The 20,553-nt window shown below is 47.5% G+C and overlaps 2 protein-coding genes and 1 pseudogene across 2 annotated transcripts; 1 reads left to right on the plus strand and 2 right to left on the minus strand.

The window, feature by feature from the left end:
* Positions 1-221: 221 nt before the first annotated feature.
* LOC117192529 lies at positions 222-933 on the minus strand. The gene is made up of 3 exons (XM_033397224.1): positions 768-933; positions 566-706; positions 222-501 (listed from the first exon to the last, which is right to left on the minus strand). Exons 1-3 carry the CDS (start codon positions 816-818, stop codon positions 436-438), a joined length of 258 nt encoding a protein of 85 aa, XP_033253115.1. The 5' UTR covers positions 819-933; the 3' UTR covers positions 222-435.
* A 218-nt stretch (positions 934-1,151) lies between these two features.
* On the plus strand, positions 1,152-4,994 carry LOC117192525 (importin-11-like). The gene is made up of 2 exons (XM_033397222.1): positions 1,152-3,380; positions 3,803-4,994. The coding sequence occupies exons 1-2, from the start codon at positions 1,254-1,256 to the stop codon at positions 4,898-4,900; spliced, it is 3,225 nt and encodes a 1,074-aa protein (XP_033253113.1). The 5' UTR covers positions 1,152-1,253; the 3' UTR covers positions 4,901-4,994.
* Positions 4,987-6,832, minus strand: LOC117192527 (annotated as a pseudogene).
* Between the last annotated feature and the right edge of the window lie 13,721 nt (positions 6,833-20,553).

The raw sequence follows: 20,553 nt of genomic DNA on the forward strand, positions 1-20,553 counted from the left end.
ATAATTTTAAGTAGCGGGAGTAGTGACATAAACAACGACTGTATATCCGCCTTCTGGCGCTGTGACGAAAGGACTGCAGGGCGGATCACTTCAGCTGACAGTCGGCCGAGGGCAGCGACAAGGCTCTAATCAGCGATGGTACCACCTGTGACAATGTCCACGATGAGGCCGACTGCTGCAAGCGGCCAGGAGAACTTCATACTGACATGACAGTTTATTAATTCAGTTATAGTATTTATGTGGCAGTCCAATCGAATGGAGAAAGTATTCTAACTAATGCATAAATTATCGTAAATGTCGTAAGACTCAGTTCCCATCTGAATACTTAAGGAAAAGGCTAGAGGGTTAGGCGAGGGGGATCCACTGGCGAAGATATTCGGTGATCTTCCATTGCATCTCCTGCAGGTAATCCGTGAGATATAGATGGTGCAGGAGCTACATCCTCTGGATGACACACCCCTTGAAGGAGTTCAGTCTCACATCGATTTCACCATCTTCCAGCTAAAGAAGAAGAACAATGGGAATGGGAGTTTCGAAGGCGAGACCTCTCACTGATTTTACTCACCGCGTTGAAGGCATAGATATCCTGGTAGCAGGATGGAGATATGCAGTGCCTTATGCAGTTGATCTTGGTCACGCCCACGTTGAGATTGACACACTGGGTGTGCTGCTCGCAGGCCACCTCCTGTTCGTGGTAGGTTATTTCCTGTTTGTCAAAGACGTGAACGATTCAGCCCGGAGAAAAATTAATAGCCTCGTGGACGCACATTCTTACTCGTCTCCTTGTAGGCGTACTCTGGAAAGTGGAACGTGTACATTTCAGTAAAATTACAGAGAGAACAAAACAGATATTCACAGCACGTTTCATTTTCCCGTTACTTGTTTGGTTGAATTAATGGTGACGACACAGAACAGCCCAATCAGGGATGAATTCGGTATGGAAAAACGATAAGAAATCATCCCGTTTGTGTTTTTGGTGCTGTTAGTACTAAGATTCGAAAATTGGAACGCCGATTAATACTAACCAATGCTATTTTACCGAGACGAGCGAAATATAGAAATATTTACATATATGTTTTGTCGAATTTTTTAAACCTTTACCTGATTATTTGTTATCGATCTATCTATCATCCCTAATGCTAGTGACGCTATCGATATCAATATTCAACAAGAAGCAGCACGCGCCGTATAATTTTGTCAATAATTTTGCATTGCATTTCATCTTATAAACGTTGGAAGTGGGGCGGAAGAAGATGGCAATGGCAACGGGAACAGCAACGACGACTACTGCGGTCGAGCAGCTGGTAGCCCAGACCCTGCAGGCGGCCACAAACCCCAGCCACGAGATTGTGCAAAAGGCCGAAGCCCAACTTAGCGAATGGGAGCAGCAGCCGGGGTTCTTTCCCACGATAGCCAGGCTGAGCGTGAAGCTGCCCGGAAGCGCGCAGGGCAGCGCGGTTGACGCGGAGGTGGCGCTGAAAGTCCGCTGGATGGCAGCCGTTTACCTTAAGAACGGCATCGAGCGCTACTGGAGGCCTAATTCGCGGCAGGAGCTGCCGGCCGAGCAGAAGCAGCAGATACGAGACGTCCTGCTGCAGCACTACGACGCGGAAGAAGTGCCCCAGGTGGCACTGCAGGTGGCCGTGCTGTTTGGGCGCCTTGCTCGCACCGACTACCCACGCTTCTGGCCCGATCTGCTGCCCACGCTGATGAAGCAGCTGCAGGCGTGCAGCAGCGAGACGGACGCTGCACTGCAACAGAGAATTCTCTTAGTCCTACACTACGTCATTAAAGCCCTGGCCTCGCGACGCCTCATGGCCGAGCAGCGGGCCTTCGAGGAGCTGGGCAGCCAGATCTTTAGCTACTTGGCGTGGGACATCTGGGCCACTCTGACCGGCCGCTTCCTGCAGCAGGTAAAGAGCGGCGAGGAGGCTCAGGCCCTCAGCGCACTGCAGCGGGCCTATATTGTGATGCGATCCCTCAGGAAATTGATTGTCTACGGATGCTCCAAGCCGTACAAGTCCACTGACCACATGAATTTCGTTGAGCAGCTGTTTCAGCGCCTGCGCCAGTGCCTGGAGCTGCGCTACGAGCTGCGCATGGGACCAGGCCCGGCCAGAGCCTCGCAACTGATAAGCGAGCTGGAGCGCTTTATCCTGAAGATGATGAAGGCGCTGAACGAACTGGTGGAGCGGCACTCCATATCCTTTGCCCGATTTGTGTCTGTGGCCCTGGAGTTTAGTTTCCACTATGTGTTCCACGAGGGCACCGCCCTCATCTTTGACGCCGGCGACCGCATCAACTTTACCAACTTTGCCATTCAGGCTCTGAACATGCTTAAGGGCATCATGTTGAGCGGCAACGACAGCATCTGTGCCCCCGCGGCCACGGAGCTGGCGACAGGAACCGGAGCTGGGTCTAGCCTGGAGGACGAACTGCTCGCCACGGCTGCCCAGAGCAACGCCAAGTTCTTCACCGTGGAGCGGGTGACGTACATCTGCGAGAAGATCGTGACCCACTACTTCCTGCTCACCCAGCAGGAGCTGGAGGAGTGGCAGCAGGACCTCGAGGATTACGACCAAGACGACGGCGGCGGCGACGCCTGGAAATACGCCCTACGACCTAGCGTGGAAACGCTCTATTTCACATGTTTCACCCAGCACTCGACGGTAATGATAGGCGAGGTCCTGAAGTTCGTCCGCCGGGCACAGCAGCTGCAGCTCTCGCCGGATTCCGACCTCAAAGCCATCCTACTAAAGGACGCCATCTACAATGCGGTGGGTCAGGCGGCGTTTCATTTCTTTAACCAGCTGGACTTTGGCTCCTGGTTGACCTCCCAGCTGCTGGCGGAGCTGCGCATCGAAGCCCCCAACTTTCGAATTCTCAGACGCCGCATCATCTGGATGGTGGGACACTGGGTGGGCGCACAGCTACCGCGGGAGCTGCGTCCGCTAGCCTACGAGGCGTGCCTTCACCTGCTGCGTCCCCAGGAGGACATGCCCACACGACTGGCCGCCGCCCGGACCATGAAACTTCTGTTAGACGATTTTGAGTTCATGCCGGAGGCCTTCCACCCGTACTTCTCGCCGTTGTTCGAGGCTCTTTTCTTGCTGCTGCACGAGGCCGGCGAGTGCGACACCAAGATCGTTGTCCTGGGCACCATGACACTGCTGGTGGAAAAGATGAGCGAGTACATCGAACCGCAGGCCCTGCAATTCATCGCCTACCTTCCCCTGCTGTGGCGTGAGAGCGAGAAGTACGACATATTGCGCTGCGCCATCATCGGCACCTTGGAGCAGCTGGTTCGCACCATCCGAGATGTGCCCGAGCCCATGAAACCCTTCCTCTACTGCGTCATCAGGCTGAGCACTGACCTCCAGGTGAGTAACTCTTTGGGAAGGGAATTAGTATATAGTAGTGGTAGAGGGAATTATTAGTGTACTTTGTTCTAAACTACGACGAACCAGCAAGATATAAACCCCAGCACGATAATGGCCTTATCTAACATGGTATAAATGTGTTCAGGAACACCAAGATCATCAACCAGGGTAATTCGCTTAAGAGAACCCCTCAAAAGACGTAAGGAAACAAAAAAGGGGGTAACAAATTTGCACACACTATGACTGAAAATTATTGAGATTGCAAGAGAAAGTGAAATGAATTGCTGTATGCTCGACACAGAGCATCATCAGCATACATGAGTGCTTGAGAGTTTGTTAATAATATATGTACCTCTGCTTATAATATACCTCTTTACTGCAATTCTTTACGTCAGACTAATGTGATTCATTCCATCATGCAGCAATACTCTCACGTCTACCTCATCGAGGATGGAATCATGCTGTGGCTGGCTGTGATTGGAAATTCGACTGTCCTGACCCCCGAACTGCTGGCACTGTGCGACCACCTACTGCCCATCATCGAGAAGTCGTCAGAGAACCTTCGGACTGTGCTCCAGCTCATCCACGCGTACATCCTGCTGGACGCCCAGGCCTACCTGAGTAGGTACGGCGAGGCGTTCGTGGACTATTGTAGACGTTCCTTCGAGGACATCCGCGTTGAGGGCATCATCGCCATGCTGCGGATCTTCGAGACCTGCCTCAAGACGGACGCGTCGATGGGATTGCGATTGGTGCGCCCCGCCCTGCCCTTCGTCTTCCAGCAGGTGTGCCTCAAGCAGGAGTACCCCATGACCATGGGCTGGTACCTAACCATTGTGGCTAGGACGCTGCTCATCGACCAAGCCGTATTCATGTCGGTGGTGCAGCAACTGCCCCACACGGACGCTCTGGCCCGCATCCTGGACGTGTGGATCGAGATGTTTCCCATGGTGCCGGACACTCACGCTGAGAAGAGAAAGCTCTTCTGCCTGGCCTTCGCCTCGATTTTCGGAAACAACGACCTGCTGCTAGCCCGCCTGCCACACATCCTCCAGCTGGTGGACGAGACGCTCGGCGAGGTCATGGATAAGCAATTCGCGGTGGCGGAGGATGGCGCCGCCAGGACCACGCCTCGCTACTACGACTCCCTGGTCATCCACGACGAGCACGAACTGGACGAGTTGCAGCAGCAGCTATGTACGGAAGACTTCCATTCGAAGGGCTACCCCGCCAAGACGTACCACGATGACCGCCACCGGCAGCTGGTGCTCAAGGACCCCGTCTACAAGATACCCCTCACCGAGTACCTCAAGTGGCAGCTGCAGGCGCTCCAGTCGCAGCTGGGCTCCACCCGCTACGAGCAGCTGCTCCGAAGCGTCGTCCCGGAGGTGCTCGAACGAATCACCATGTACATAGAGCAGACGGTGCCCAAGGCCTGCGTGGTGTGCGCTGGCGGAGGTGGTGGTGACGGCTCAGGAGCAGAGGCTCCCAATGAGGCTGAGCCTGTAGAGTCCGGCTGATGCTCTACGCAAGTCGAGCATTGCTGTGCTTCGAAAGCTTTTTACGCTAAGTTATTAATGTATTTTGTATTGACTTATATATTTTTAATTGTTAGCCATGTCAATGCGTCTAGTCTAGGTCTAGTCTACGGCAGGGCGTCGCTCCAGCTTGCCACGCAGGAGGGTGCGGATAGTCTCGTCCTTCTGCACGAGCCTGTGACGCAGCTTGTCCAGCTCCTCTACGTTGCGGGCGTGCAGGCCGCGCATTTGTGACTCCTTGTGCTTGACGAGCACCTCAAGGCGTCGCACTGCGTCGTAGGTTTCCCTCATCTCCGTCTGGCCCGCCTCCAGCTTCTGGTCCCACTGCTGGGCCATGCGAAGACGGGCTTTCAGTCGGTCCCGAGAGTGTTTGGCCTTCTCCGTGCTGCGGGCGAGGGCGGCGGCCCGCATGGAGCTCGCCTTCAGCTGATCCTGCAGAGAGGAACGCTCTCTGACGTGGTCCTGCTTCAGTTCCTCCAGCAGAGTCTTACACTGATGCATTGCCTCCACCTCGACTGGACCTGCTGCTGCATTGGGTGCGCTTAAGGCATTGGGGACAGCGGTGCTCCTAAGGCTGCAAGCTCCGATTTGGTGCGGGCGTAGGCCGCCTGCAGATGGTCCATGTCCAGAAGGAGCGTCTGCATCCGCTGCTCGTAGCAGTGCATCACCTCCACCAGCTTCTCCTTGGCCAGGTCGGTCTTGTGTGTTTGCGCCTCGGCCTTTGAGCGGCAAACGCCCAGCTGCGCCTGGAGGCAGACACGCTCTTCCCGCCATCCCCCCAGGTCGCGGCGCAGTTGCTCCTGGGACTGCAACTGTAGGGGACATCAGCAGAGAGCAGTGGTCAGTGATCAGGTGAGTGTCCTATGGATATGGGAAGTGCTCGAACTCTGTGTTGTACTGCAACAGGAGAGCGTCCTTGTCGCGGATGGATTCGTCGTAGGCCTGCAGTAGCGGGCCCAATGTGTGCGTGGGCAGGGCCTGACAGCCGGTGGAGCCTGAGGAGCAGGCTGCCGCTGCCGAGCTCGTCGATTCTTTCTCCCCGTTCCTCCGCTGATCCTGGTAGTTCTCGATCTGCACATTTAAAGGGAAGACGAGAGTCTTTTACATGTCCACGTCGTTCGCCAGCGTTCTGTTCTGCCCAAGAACGACGCCCAGCTTCTGGTTGAGCTGCTGGCAGCGGTCGCAATTGGTCACCTGCTGCTCTGCCACCGCCAGACGGCTCTCCAGCTGGGAGCTGTCGGTGCGCAGCCGCTCGTTCTCGTTGGCGAACTGTTCGTTGTACTTATGCAGGGTGGAAAGGCGCTGCACCAGCTGCTCCAGCTGCTGGTCCTTGGCCTGCAACTGTGTGGGATATGGGGATGAGCGCGTGGCTGGGTTGGGTTTGGTTTGGTTTGGGGTGCTGCTTACCAGTCCGTTGAGCATGCGATCGCTCCGATCCTTTCTCCCGGCGGGTGTCGTCTGCTGGCGTTGCTCCACCTCCACGCTCCTCGAGCGGTGACTGAAGTTTCCGGACAGCGTCTGCAACGGTTTCCGATTCCTCTTTGGCTGGTCCAGTCCTCCTGGTCGGTCTGGTCCAGATCCGTGATCATTACACTCCGCGAACTCATTTCAGTAATTTTCTTATTCAAATTCTGACCTTTCCTGCCCGGGCTTCTAGCCTGCTGTGGAGATGAAGTAAACAAATCCCAAACCCAGCCAACCAACCTCCGCCGACACATCTGTCGTGTGTCCTGGCGCTCGTTGCCATGACGTTCTACCCTGTGTTTGACCCTGTTTCGCGGGTATAGTCACCCCTCTGCTGCGACGAGAGCGTACTGAGCAAGAGAGGGCTAGAACGAGGGGGAACGTTGCAAAGTGCAAATTGATTTGTACCTTTTGGTTATAAAAATGATTCGATCTGATCCAGATTCGGCAATCTGGCAGATATGGTCATTCTCTATGATTGTGAGTTCTTAATTTTCTCGTATCTTCAAAATTGTGGATACCACAGATTTTTGTCCTTTGTTGGGCTCTCATAGGGACGGACAGAGGGACGGACGAAAAGACGGACAGACAGACATGGCTCTCTCGACTCAGCTATTGATGCTAATCAAGAATATATGGGTCGAAAACGCTTTCTTCTGGAAGTTACACACATCCACTTTCACCAAAAATGTAATATACCCTATATTCATTTTGAGTAGCGGGCATAAAAAGTTAGATTTTAAGCTAGACACATTTATTATATCTCGTTTTAAAACGCAGTACAAATGGACTTTTTCAGAAAAATGAATAAAGTGAATTCTGGGCCACTATATCGGTACTATTGCGAACTTCTCCTTCCGATTTCTGGGCATCTAGATCCTCACTGGTTGGACGTTCTCCTTCCAAATTCTTTCTGGATAGTGGATTAGTTTTTTGACCTTCTTCCAATTTCTGGCTAGATAGTAGATTATTGGTGAGAGCAGGATTGTTGAACAGCTTTATGACGCGCGCGATCCACTCTGCATGACTGACCACACCCGTGTAGACAGAAGGGCCGACACCGTTCCGGGTGGTGTAGCTGGCAATCCCGAACTGGACGTAGCGCTCCAGGCCCTGATACTTTACCACTCTACCCAAGGGCCCGCCGGAGTCACCGTTGCAGAGGTTGCCAGTGCGGTGTCCGGCACAGAACTGATTCGTTGCCAGCGATACTCTGAATTGGTCATTGCACACGTTCCGACGGTACCGGTCCAAGGTGATTGTCTGAAGAACGGCGCTGGTGCTACCACTCTGGTTTTGCCCCAGCCAGTGGCAGTGAACCAGGAAAGTGTCTCCACCGTAGGGGTCACCCTCGGATCCATGATCAGACAGATTGGTCGAATGTGCACTGCAAAAAAGATCGCAGCGTCAATTCTGGATCTTTGCTTGTGGAGGTGCTTGTTTACTTTTGAACTGGACCTTTCGCGCCAGTCGCAGCAGTCCTATATCGTTCGGATGCACATTTCTGTTGTAAAAACGATTTTTGATGGCCATATCAACGTCATACTCTTCAGAGGGAGGAAGGCAGCCCGCTTCTGCTTCCGAGCAGTCAGTACTTGTCCTTCTGTTGTAGTCTCCCAGGCGAACTTTTCTGTTTAAACGAAATCCTATATGTACTCCTATATCTAGCTATGGCTACTTACAGCGATTCTCTATCACGAATGCAATGCGCAGCAGTCAGCACGAACTCTGTAAAGGAACCCAAGTGTTATTCTAGCGCAAAAAGTGCCAAGCTTCCAAATACGAACGATTGTGAATGAGCGTCCCGGAACACACAAAGTCCGGAGACGTATGCAAATATGTCATCCAGGGACTCGAAGTTTTTTCCGCATTAGAGCCGTCAATTATTTTCGGCTTCAGCAAACTTTCCGATCCTGCGCGAACACCGCAGTTCTGCTCCAGAAATTGTGCAGATCCCGACTGGCAAACGATCAAGCAAGCGAATATTGATATAATCGCTACTAGGTTCTTCATTGCGACTGAGCGAATCGGGGAACACTGATGTCTAGCCAGGAGGGGCGCTCATATTAATACTAATCAGGACAGACACCTAGTTATTACTGAATTCCCAGAAAACTCTGGTTTCCTACGAAAAATGTTATGTCTTTTCTTGAGCATAAGGTCAGATTTTGATCTTACAAAATGAGCACCAAATTCTCTCGACAATAAAAGCTAAAGATAATAATAGAGAAGTTGCTATTTTATTCCAATTAAATAAATCCAATAATTCAAATTTTAGTGTCCAATTAACCAGAATTTGGTAACCAAAAAGATCAAGCAGGGGCAGATTGTGTTCTTTTCCCAAAAAAAGAGAAATTTCAGCCAAGTGCAATTTTAATGATTATGGTTCTCATAAAGCTCCTATTACGTTACGGATCAAGGCCTTAAAAAAGTTCCACGAAATCCATTTCCTTTGATCCCTACTGCCCCACGCCATTGTTAAAATTTATGCCACAAACCATTGGAATCTCAGTTTAAAAAAAATCGATGCCTATAGCTGTGATTAGGTTTTTAAAACTGAAAAGTCTATTACATATGTAACATATATAGTTTTTTTGTTTTGTTTAATTTTGAATCAGATCTTGATCTCGTCTGGATCCAATCTGCATGGTATAAAACATCTGTGTAGATACCCGGACCATCGCAATTCGCGCTGCCATAACTGACAATTCCGACCTGAACGTAGCGGTTCTGGGTTCCATTCAAAAATGTTATCAATGGGCCGCCAGAGTCCCCGTTGCATGTGTCGCCTTGCCGGTGTCCTGCACAGATCTGGCTCTGTGTGCCGAAATTTGTGATTGCATTTGCTACGGTCGAGCCGGAACACCGCAGTCTGGCTGTAGAAATTGTCCAGATCCCGAATGACAAAGCGAGCACAGCAACAGCAGCTAATATGATCTTCATTTCAAGGCAATGAACTGGGACACACTGATGTCTACTAAGTCGTGTTGGGCACTTATATACACCAAGGGGGTGTAAAATGATTAGGAACGACACCGTAGTCTGGCTGTAGAAATTGTCCAGATCCCGAATGACCAAGGATCAGGCAAGCGAGCACAGCAACAGCAGCTAATCTTCATTTCAAGGCAATGAACTGGGACACACTGATGTCTACTAAGTCGTGTTGGGCACTTATATACACCAAGGGGAACCTATGCCGCTAATCACTCTTTTTGATTTTCAATTAATTTGTATTATTTATTTATTATTATTTACTTTTAATTTTTAGTTCCTTAGAACTGATACCACGGATTGTGTATGTGTTGTCACTTGTACATATACGAATAAGTGGTATACCCTATCTGAAAGTATAGAAGCGGATCCAGGAATTAGATACGGGTCAACGATTGTGAGTTCTATATAAATTCGATAATTTATTCTGCAATTCTAGTTCTTCTGTTAATAAGTTTCACATTTTGCTTAGTTACGTTAGATCATATTTTTCTCAAAATAAAAACAAAATAAACGAGGGGGAACGTTGTGAGTTGCTGCGGACACCGCAACTCTACAGTTATACCCGATACTAAGTCAGTATGGCTCTCCTCCGGCAGACGCCGCTAATATTAAACGACACGACAAAGAGTGCGTGCGAGAGAGACAAAAAATCAGTCTGAGCGTGACGTCGGGCGCTGCGTAGCCACTGAAAATTGATTTCTTGCTTTTGGCTACAAAAATGATCTGATCTGATCCAGATTCAGCAATCTGATAGATATGGTCATTATCTATGATTCTGCGTTTTTAGTTTTCTCGAATGTGCAATATTGTGGATGCAACAGATTTTCGTTTTTTGTGGGGGCGGAAGGGGGTGGGGCGAAATTCTGAGATATGCGTTTTATAGTGAGATCTAACAGAAGTGCGGATACCAAATTTGGTTACTCTAGCCTTAACAGTCTCTGAGATTTGTGGATGCCCCAGATTTTCGTCCTTTGCGGGGGCGGAAGGGGGTGTGGCGAAATTTGGACACGAAACGGTCAAGGTCCGATATCACAGGAGTGTGGATACCAAATGTGGTTGCTCTGGCTCTTATAGGTTCTGAGATCCTTGAACTCATATTTTGCAATTGGCAAAGCCGACAATGAAACCTGTGTGTTAGAGGGAGACAGAGCGAGAAAGAATGAAATTGTTTTCTTGATTCTGGCTATAATAATTATACGATCTGGTTGAGATTTTACACTTTAGAACATATAGTCATCCTCTACGATTCTACGTTTTTGGTTTTATCGTATCTTTAAAAATGTGGATGCCACAGATTTTCGTCCTTTGTGGGGGCGGAAGTGGGCGGGGCGAAGTTTAGAAATATTTTTGTAGCAGTGACATATCACAGAAGTCTGGATCCAAAACATCGGTGCTCTAGATCTTATAGTCTTTGAGCACTAGGCGCTGAAGGGGACGGACGGACGGACAGACGGACAGACAGACAGGGCTCAATCGACTCGGCTATTGACGCTGATCAAGAATATATATACTTTATGGGGTCGGAAACGATTCCTTCTGGACGTTACACACATCCACTTTTACCACAAATCTAATATACCCCAATCCTCATTTTGAGTATCGGGTATAAAAAGTTTTTCTGTACTGATTCTATACGGTCCTGGTGTACTTTGTACTGAGGGCACCATACACAGGAGCCGTATTCTAAGATCGGACGATCAAGCGAGGTATAGAGAGTCTTTGTTATATAGGGGTCGTCAAATTCCTTTGACCACCTCTTTATAAACCCAAGCACGCCCATGGCCTTATTTACCATGGTAGAAATGTGTTCGGAAAACTTTAACTTGGGGTCTAACATAACACCCAGATCATCCACCAGGGTAATTCTCTCAAGAGAACCACCAAATAGGGTGTAGGGAGCCAACAAAGGGCTAGAACGATGAAATGTCATAACTTTGCATTTCGAGGCATTAAGGTGTAACAAGTTTGCACAACACCATGACTGAAAGTTATTGAGATCGGATTGCAAGCGAGAATGAAATGAAATGTCCTTGTACTGGACACAGAGTTTAACATCATCCGCATACATAAGTACTCGAGAGTATGTTAATACTGAAGGTAAGTCATTAATAAAGAGTGTGAAGAGTAAGGGGCCTAGATGGCTGCCTTGTGGTACTACCGAGGAAACCCTTACTGGTAAAGAGAGGGAGTTTTTGAAGAGGACTCTTTGAGACCTAGAACAAAGATAGCTAGAAATCCATCTCAGGAGGTTGGGCGGAAACCCTAAAAGGTCAAGTTTATGCGCTAAAAGGGAATGGTTACAGAGTCGAATGCTTTACTAAAGTCGGTGTAAATAACATCCGTCTGTAAGTTACATTGAAAGCCTTTAATAATGAAAGAAGTAAACTCTAACAAGTTCGTGGTGGTTGATCGCCGCCTTATAAATCCATGCTGAGTTGGAGATATAAGTGACTTGCAGAGATGTTGCAAGTGCGGAGTTAAAACCTTCTCAAACATTTTAGGAATAGCGGATAACTTTGCTATACCTCTATAATTTTTTGCATCAGACTTGCTACCTTTTTTATGGAGAGGAATTATAAACGATTCCTTCCAGATCGGGGGGAAGCAAGAAGAATCAATGGACAGGTTGAATAGTTTAAGCAAAGGTCCACACAGAGCCTCGGCGCAGTACCTGAGTACACAACCTGGAACCCCGTCTGGACCCGGTGAAAACACCGGCTTAACTAGTCGAAGATCATGAAGTAGGGAACCTTCATTTAACAAGGGACTGAAAATGCCGTTCGACCTCGGTAAACCGTATGGGTACGGATGACCAGAGTAGCTTTCCTCAGAATAGGTGGTTTGGAAGAATTGGGCAAAAAGATCGGCAATTGCCTGATCATTATTTGCCGACGTATTACAAAATGATAGCGAGGATGGGTGTGCGGACGTTCTACGCTTACTGTTTACGAAGCTGTAAAACTGTTTAGGGTCCTGAGAAAAAGGTATCCTGCATCGAGATAGGTAGTTCTTATAGCATTGAGCATTAAGAACTGAAAAGTTTGACCGAGCTAATACATAGCGAGAGTGAGAAGTAGGAGAGCCCACTTCTTGAATTTGAATTTGCATTTTGAATATTAGGTTATAGAACTGCTGGCATTGGTGGACTATTTCATTTTCGGCTTCTGGGCTTACATACCCTTTACTTTTTGAACCATGTTGTTCGGAGCAGAACCCAGCCGATTAGCTGCTTGCCAAATAGCACCTAATTCTTGGCCCTCAGCCTTATTTTGTTTGTTACTTATGTCTATGTCACTCATTTGTTTGTTAAAGCTTTGCGCTTGCTTGCCCTGCTAAACGCTCTCTGCCAGCTCGCTCTTCGCTATCTCCGCTTTGCGTCTGCCTACCGACGTCGGCCGAGCGAAGCTGCGCTTAGCGATCGGAGCGGCAATGTAAAGGGCAGGCAAGCCACACTTGCAATTTGGATGTCACGCATTAAATAACATATCGTAATTTTATTTCTGCGCCGAGTTTTGTTTAATTCGAAATAATTAGTCGGCCGATTGGGGATAAAAAACATTATCTCCACACATGTAAAAGGGAAGAACAGACCACATATCAAATACCAATTCTTTATCTGCATGGAATCAGAACGATCAGGATGGTTTTTCTTTTTCCAGAAACCATTTTAAACATTTCAGTTTAATGATCTGTGCAGTGCTTAATCGGATTATAGCATCTGCAAGTGTACATACATATGTACATATGTGTATTTGTCCCAAAGCCCAAAGAATTTATTCATTCGCCAATTGTCCGAACATAAAGCTGGTGGCGATGTATCCCTGAAGCTAAGCCAAGGATCACGTTTTAATTGGCTTTGTTATAGGATTGTAATGGTAAAGAAAAAGAAATAAATCTGCCAAGTGTACATAAAAGCGAGGGTACACAAATTGTTATTTATATAATATTTTTAAATTCAAATTTGGCCGTAACTGGCTAGTACTGAAAACCGCCAAATCACTGCCTGTCGAAAGGCTCACTGCTACAGAACGCGCAGCTGCAGGAAGTCTAAAGGTGTGTGTGACGTAGACAGGGTAGCTTTCTATTAGTCGCTTGTCAGGCAGCGATAAGTGGCGTCAAACCTATCGAATTTTAAATAAAATAATACTTTGCATACTAAATTTTTCTGATTTACTTTTCAAAAATCAACAATTATGTTTAACTGTTTAACTTAATTAAGTGCTGTACAGATTAAATTAATTCAATATACGATAATATGAGGTCAGAATTTCAAGTGTGTCTACTTAGACACAAACTAAATAAATAACGAGGGGGAACGTTGTGAGTTGCTGCGGACACCGCAACTCTACAGTTATACCCGATACTAAGTCAGTATGGCTCTCCTCCGGCAGACGCCGCTAATATTAAACGACACGACAAGGAGTGCGTGCGAGAGAGACAGAAAATCAGTCTTAGCGTGACGTCGGGGGCTGCGTAGCCAGTGCAAATTGATTTGTTCCTTTTGCCTATAAAAATGATCTGATATGATCCAGATTCAGCAATCTGATAGATATGGTCATTATCTATGATTCTGCGTTTTTAGTTTTCTCGAATCTGCAATATTGTGGATGCAACAGATTTTCGTCCTTTGTGTGGGCGGAAGGGGGTGAGGCAAAGTTTTGAAATATTCTTGTAGCAGTGACATATCACAGAAGTCTGGATCCAAAACATCGTTGCTCTCGCTCTTATAGTCTTTGAGCACTAAGCGCTGAAGGGGACGGACAGACGGACGGACGGACATTTATATATTTATGTATATAATATATATATAAATATATTTATATATATTGTATTAGTTATACAAGTATATGTCACACCTCACCGAGATACTTATTAATTATTAAGTTTAGTCCCCATAGTTAGTGTATAGTTAGGTTGGCTTAATTTCTTGTTGTGGTGTTACATGTTAAATGTTCCTGGTCGTGTGAGGGCTAGCGCCATCTAGGGTTGACATTAAGAATATGCTTAAAAACGAACAAAAAATCTCCCCACCATGTCCTGGTATGGGCACGCGGGCAAGAACGTCGTCCGTCCCTATGTTTAGGCGTTCGCCGCAGACAGGAAGGGGCCTAGAGCTACTACTTGGGTCACGATTGCCGAAGATACCTTTTCTTTATTTCCCCCTTTTTCGCTCTACCACGCATAGTTATTGGCAACCTTTCGGAGGGAAAGGGTTGCATGGTTTCCCCCAAAATCTCTCTATCAAAGATCGTTTTTTTTGCTTTCCCCGTTATTATTGTTTTTTTTGTTAATATTTGTCTGAACTAGATTTATAGGAACGTGCTTAAAGCTAGTTAATATATAGGATAACTTTACAATGCCGGTAGACCGAAGCCCGGATTATAGGATTCAGCCAAAAGAGAGCGAAACCGTTTGCTGTGTATGCACGCAAGAAGTCGAATACCCAGGCCAACTATTAGCTACCAGCTGTAACCATTATTTCCATCACACCTGCTTTAGTGCACGTTCAGGAAATAAGAAAGTCTGTCCAGTGTGCAGAACTGCGCTGAGCAAATCGACCCTTAATTTGGCAGAAGAACTAGAAGCAGCTCAAGCCCCAGGCAACCAACCAGGGGCAGTTGCAGTGACCAGATCCCGTTCGAAAACACTTAAATCACAGCAAAACCAATTATCCGCAGCCAATATGCAGAGTGGGGTCCGAAGTGTTAGCCAACCCGAAGGGCCTAGTGTGTCCGGTCCAATGGCCGCTCCAGATCGTCCTAGAGGCCAACCGCCAAATTCTGCGGCAGCAGTGGTGTCAGCTTCAGCAGCTCGAACGGGTCTGCCAGCCACGGATGGTAGCTGCCACAGACCATTGCGGACGCAGTGACAGCCGCACTAGCCCAGCACACTCAAATGCTAGCTAACGCGATTGAAGCGGGGTTTCAAAGATTGTCGCTCCAGAATGCAGCTCCAGTTCCAACGGAAAGGGTACACCCAGCCCATAGGCAGTCCTCTCCCGTTAGGTCAAATCAATCCTTTGAGCAACTCTTTAGGTTATCCGCCAGGGAAAACGCAGCATTGCCAAACTCAGCGTCCGACTAACTTGTCAGCCCCACCCGAGTCGCAGCAATCACATCAGTTGCGCGCGGATCGGATTAGCCAGATAATCGCGAACTGGAAGTTGAGATTCTCAGGGCGCTCCTCTATGTCAATAGATGATTTTTTGTATCGCGTCGAAGCTCTGACCAGCCAGACATTAGATAGCAATTTTGAATTGTTAACTCGCTACGCGAGCAACCTGTTCGAAGGAAGCGCGGGTGAATGGTACTGGAGGTATCATAAAAGCGTACCAAGAGTGCGCTGGATTGATCTCTGTATTGCTCTGAGATCGCAGTTTTCGGACGGCAGAACAGATTTAGAAATCAGAGCCGCGATCACCCAGAGGAAGCAGAAAGTCAACGAACCGTTTGACAGTTTTTATGAGGCCATAGTGGCGCTTGCAGACAAGCTCGTGCAGCCGATGACCGAGCAGTCCTTGTTAGAGGTGTTGCGAGCAAATCTGCTCAATGAGATACAACATGAGATTTTATATGTGCCCATACCGAACATTGTGCAGTTGCGACAAGAGGTCCGCAAGCGTGAAAGGTTCATGGAAAATACTGCTAAGCCAATCCCGGCTACTCGACGATTTGTTCCTCGCAATCAGGTGAACGAAATGTCCATCCAGACAGAAGGTCTGGCAGAAGGCGATTCGGAAGAAGCTTACGCTTTTGATATCGACGCGATGACGCTTTCTTGCTGGAATTGCAATAAACAAGGCCACCGATATCAAGAGTGCGAAGCAGAGCGTAAAGTACTCTGTTATGGATGTGGTAAGCGGGACACATATAAACCATCGTGCCGAAAATGTAGCTCGTCAAAAAACGAGTTTGCTCGTGCACCGATATCGAGTGCACGCAAGTTAGTGTCGAAGGCAACGAATACGGAGTAACCGGGGCTACGTCAAGCTCACTCCCCCTACCTCCTGACATGATAACGACCACTATGATACCAGTACAGGACGACGATCAGGAAACGACCCCTGCGCCTAGCAAAACTCGAGACCGTAAGCGTAGGAAGCTGTTCCGCACGCAGAGTAAAAATGCGCGCAGAGCATTATTAGCCTCTGTTATTAGTAATATCACTGACCTACGACCCTACGCCAATGTCACTCTGTTTGGCAAGACGATAAGTGGATTAATGGACACAGGCGCCTCAATCAGCTGCCTTGGGGGTAAATTTGCAGAAGAGTTATCTCGAACAAACCCTGAGGTCAAGCCGATGAAGTCAGCCGTGCGAACCGCAGATGGGAAAAAGCAAGTTATTCTAGGTAGGATCTCCACACTCATTTGCTTTCGAGGAAATTCCAAACGAATATGCCTTTATCTTGTACCATCGTTATCGCAGGAGTTATATCTAGGAATAGACTTTTGGAGAAGCTTTAATCTACTGCCGTTCTTCTTAATGAGCAAAGCGAATAACAACAGTTTGGCGGCTATAAACTTTGACAACCCGATGCAAATACCTTTGTCGGAATTACAGCAGAAGGAACTAGTAGCGATAGTACAGATGTTCCCTTCGTTTGCCGAAAAAGGATTAGGAAAGACAAACTGGCTTACACATGACATAGAAATTTCCGAGACTCGGCCCATAAAACAACGCCACTACGCAGTGTCGCCTGCAGTCGAAAAATGTATATACGAAGAGTTGGACCGAATGTTAGGCCTTGGGGTGATTGAAGAATCAGATAGCCCGTGGTCTTCCCCGGTAGTAATTGTGCGTAAGCCAGGTAATGTTCGCCTTTGCCTTGATAGCCGGAAAGTTAACGGAGTAACAGTCAAAAATGCTTACCCTATGCCCCTCATTGATGGCATTTTAAGTAGACTTCCAAAAGCGCAGTTCATTTCAAGCATCGATCTTAAAGATGCTTACTGGCAGATTCCGCTTACTGCAAGGGCTCGGGAGAAGACGGCTTTTGCTGTGCCTGGGAGGCCGCTATATCAATTCACGGTGATGCCGTTTGGTTTATGCAATGCCCCACAGACCATGTCCAAACTGATGGATAAAGTTATCCCACCATCTTTGTCCGTGTTGAAAGCGCTGGCCGACCGACTGTCTCAATCTGGACTGACGATAAACGTAGAGAAGAGCAAATTTTGCCTGAAGGAAGTGAAATACCTGGGCCACGTGATAGGGTATGGGATGATACAAACGGATCCCGAAAAAGTTGCTGCTATTCGGGAGTTTCCAGTGCCACGATCGGTGAAGCAAGTGCGACGATTTTTGGGAACCACTGGATGGTACCATAAATTTATTAAAAACTATGCCGGAATTGCTGCCCCAATATCAGATACACTAAAGCAACGTCGATCGTTTGTATGGACCAACGAAGCGCAAAGGGCGTTTGAAAGTTTAAAAGACCAAATGTGCGAGGCACCAGTCCTACATAGCCCCGACTTTACCATTCCATTTGCCATTCATTACGATGCCAGCCACACCGGAGTTGGTAATGACATCCCAATCGCATTCATGTCTCGCAAGCTGAATCAGTGTCAGCGAAACTATTCAGTCACGGAGAAAGAGTGTTTGGCAGCCATAATGTGTGTGAAGAAGTTTCGAGCTTATGTGGAAGGACACGAGTTCTCCATCCATACCGCCCATGCATCATTGAAGTGGCTAATGTCACAATCGGACCTAAGTTCTAGATTGCCAAGATGGGCTCTCAAATTGCAGGGGTTCAACTTCAAAATTTTCCACCGCAAAGGTAGCCAAAATGTTGTCCCAGATGCTCTGTCGCGGGTGCACACCGAAGATCTATCGCCATTCAGCTGCGATGGATTGGTAGACTTGCAGTCTGATTGCTGCAAGTCGGCAGAATATTTGGAACTAATTCGAAAAATTAAAGGCAACCAGACACAGATGCCAGACATTAAGGTGATCGATAACCTCATATATCGGCGAGCAGAACACGCGGCTGTTGATCAGATCGCTGACGACCTGTGTTGGAAGCTGTGGGTTCCAACGGAGCTGGTGTCCGATGTACTAAAACAGAGTCACGAACAGTCGCTAGCAGCTCATAGCGGCATTAATAAAACGTTGGAGAGAGTTCGACGTTATTATTATTGGCCAAGTTTAGTAACCGATGTGAGAGCGTTCATAAACAGCTGTTCGGTCTGCAAGTGCACCAAGTACCCGAATCGTTCGTTACGACCCCTATTAGCTCCAGTGAAGGAAACTCAACGAGTGTTTCAGAAGTTGTTTGTGGATTTCCGGAAATATCGGTATCTTCGTTGTTTTGGACCATCTTTCAAAATATCCGTTTTTAAAACCCGTAAAGAAATTTACAGCGGAGGCGATAATTCGATTCATGGAAGAGGACCTATTCCATTGCTTCGGGGTACCCGAAGTGGTTGTGTCCGACAATGGAGTACAATTTAAGTCCCATCACTTCAATTCGCTGTTGAAAAAGTACAATGTGCAGCATTTTTATACGGCTGTGTACGCACCTCAAGCCAACGCATCGGAACGCGTTAACAGATCCGTTATTGCCGCCATTAAAGCTTACATCAAGCCAGATCAAACTAATTGGGATGAGCAGCTTAGTTCTATTAGTTGTGCCTTACGATCTAGTCTGCATTCAGCCCTAAACGACAGCCCCTATCGGGTTGCATTTGGACAGCACATGATCACCAATGGAGACACCTATCAGCTCTTACGAAATTTGCAGGTTTTAGAAGATCGTACCGTGAGTTTTGGCCGGGAAGATTCGTTTGATGTGATTCGAAAAACAGCCCAACGAACAATACAAAAACAACACCAACGAAACGAACAGCAGTACAACCTTCGAAGTCGTGAAGTGGCGTTCAAAGTTGGCCAGGAGGTCTACAGACGCAACTTTCAGCAGAGCAATTTCGTTAAAGGTTTCAGCGCAAAACTAGCTCCTACTTTTGTAAAAGCTAGAATAAAACGTAGGCTTGGTCACAGTTATTCCGAGTTGGAAGATCCCCAAGGTAGACTTATCGGAAAATACCACGCTAAAGACATAAAGCAGTGACCATCCTAATACAGGTTAACGGTTTTCCTCCAAGCGTCTATCACCCTTTGATGTGATTAACACCAAAGTGTGATCTTGGCCGGGGGGATTTGTAGTGGTCGCTTGTCGGGCGGATAGGAAAGCATATTTGTGTTCTTCGCCTGAAAGTATGCCCGATGGTATTTGTACAATTTATATATTTATGTATATAATATATATATATATATATTTATATATATTGTATTAGTTATACAAGTATATATCACACCTCACCGAGATACTTATTAATTATTAAGTTTAGTCCCCATAGTTAGTGTATAGTTAGGTTGGCTTAATTTCTTGTTGTGGTGTTACATGTTAAATGTTCCTGGTCTCGCCTCTCTTGTTCTTCTCGTGATTCGGCCTTACTGTTCCAAACGTTCATTTAAAGTGCAGTGGAGGCCAGCGTTTGTCTTATGTGCACGTTAGTGTCATTATGTAGGCTGAATGAAAACTGTAAGAGATGTGCTCACATATATATGTATACACCGCCCACTGAAAGCCACTGAGGCCAGTAAGATCCCACCGTGACTCGCATTCCCTTGAACCTCGCAGTCCGTTGATATGTCTGTTTTTGTGTAGTTGGATATACTTAGTGTTAATTGTAACAGAAAAAAAAACCAGAAAAAAAACCCACCAACACATGGAAAGTTTGAAAATGCATTTGATAAAAGCTTAAAAGTTTGAGCTTAAAAGCGTCCGCTCGGCCGGGTCCCCTCCGCGAGCTTATGCCATGCAGCACGCGCTGTACGATTTTGTTTTTGGTTTGCAGGTAAAAGTTTAATGCACCCACACACAGCCACACGCCCAGCTACGAAAGATCTTTCGCCGCGGGAACACAAACAAAAACTGAGTGAGCTTCATAATATACCAACAACATTACATTTTATTGCCTCCCAAAATTCCGCGAGCGTGGCAAAAGCTTCGTTCTTTTTTGCTAGAGCTGTTTGTCGGTCGTTGACCTCACACTTTTAAAGTAGTCACAGCTGATTGGCCTACTGCCTTTACAATACGCTTGGTAGAACGAATAGTATGTCCAACTACTCCCTGAAGCCGATGTGCTGGGACATGTGTACCTATATTG

The sequence above is a fragment of the Drosophila miranda genome (genome assembly GCF_003369915.1).
Source record: "Drosophila miranda strain MSH22 chromosome Y unlocalized genomic scaffold, D.miranda_PacBio2.1 Contig_Y2_pilon, whole genome shotgun sequence".
Taxonomy (NCBI): domain Eukaryota; kingdom Metazoa; phylum Arthropoda; class Insecta; order Diptera; family Drosophilidae; genus Drosophila; species Drosophila miranda.

Coding starts and splice junctions, on each gene's coding strand:
- LOC117192529 (XM_033397224.1), bottom strand. CDS start 818: ATGTACACGTTCCACTTTCCAGAGTACGCCTACAAGGAGACGAGTAAG. Junction 707..767: donor ACAAGGAGACGAGTAAGAAT/GTGCGTCCACGA, acceptor TTTGACAAACAG/GAAATAACCTACCACGAACA. Junction 502..565: donor ATATCTATGCCTTCAACGCG/GTGAGTAAAATC, acceptor CTTCTTCTTTAG/CTGGAAGATGGTGAAATCGA.
- LOC117192525 (XM_033397222.1), top strand. CDS start 1,254: ATGGCAATGGCAACGGGAACAGCAACGACGACTACTGCGGTCGAGCAG. Junction 3,381..3,802: donor GGCTGAGCACTGACCTCCAG/GTGAGTAACTCT, acceptor TCCATCATGCAG/CAATACTCTCACGTCTACCT.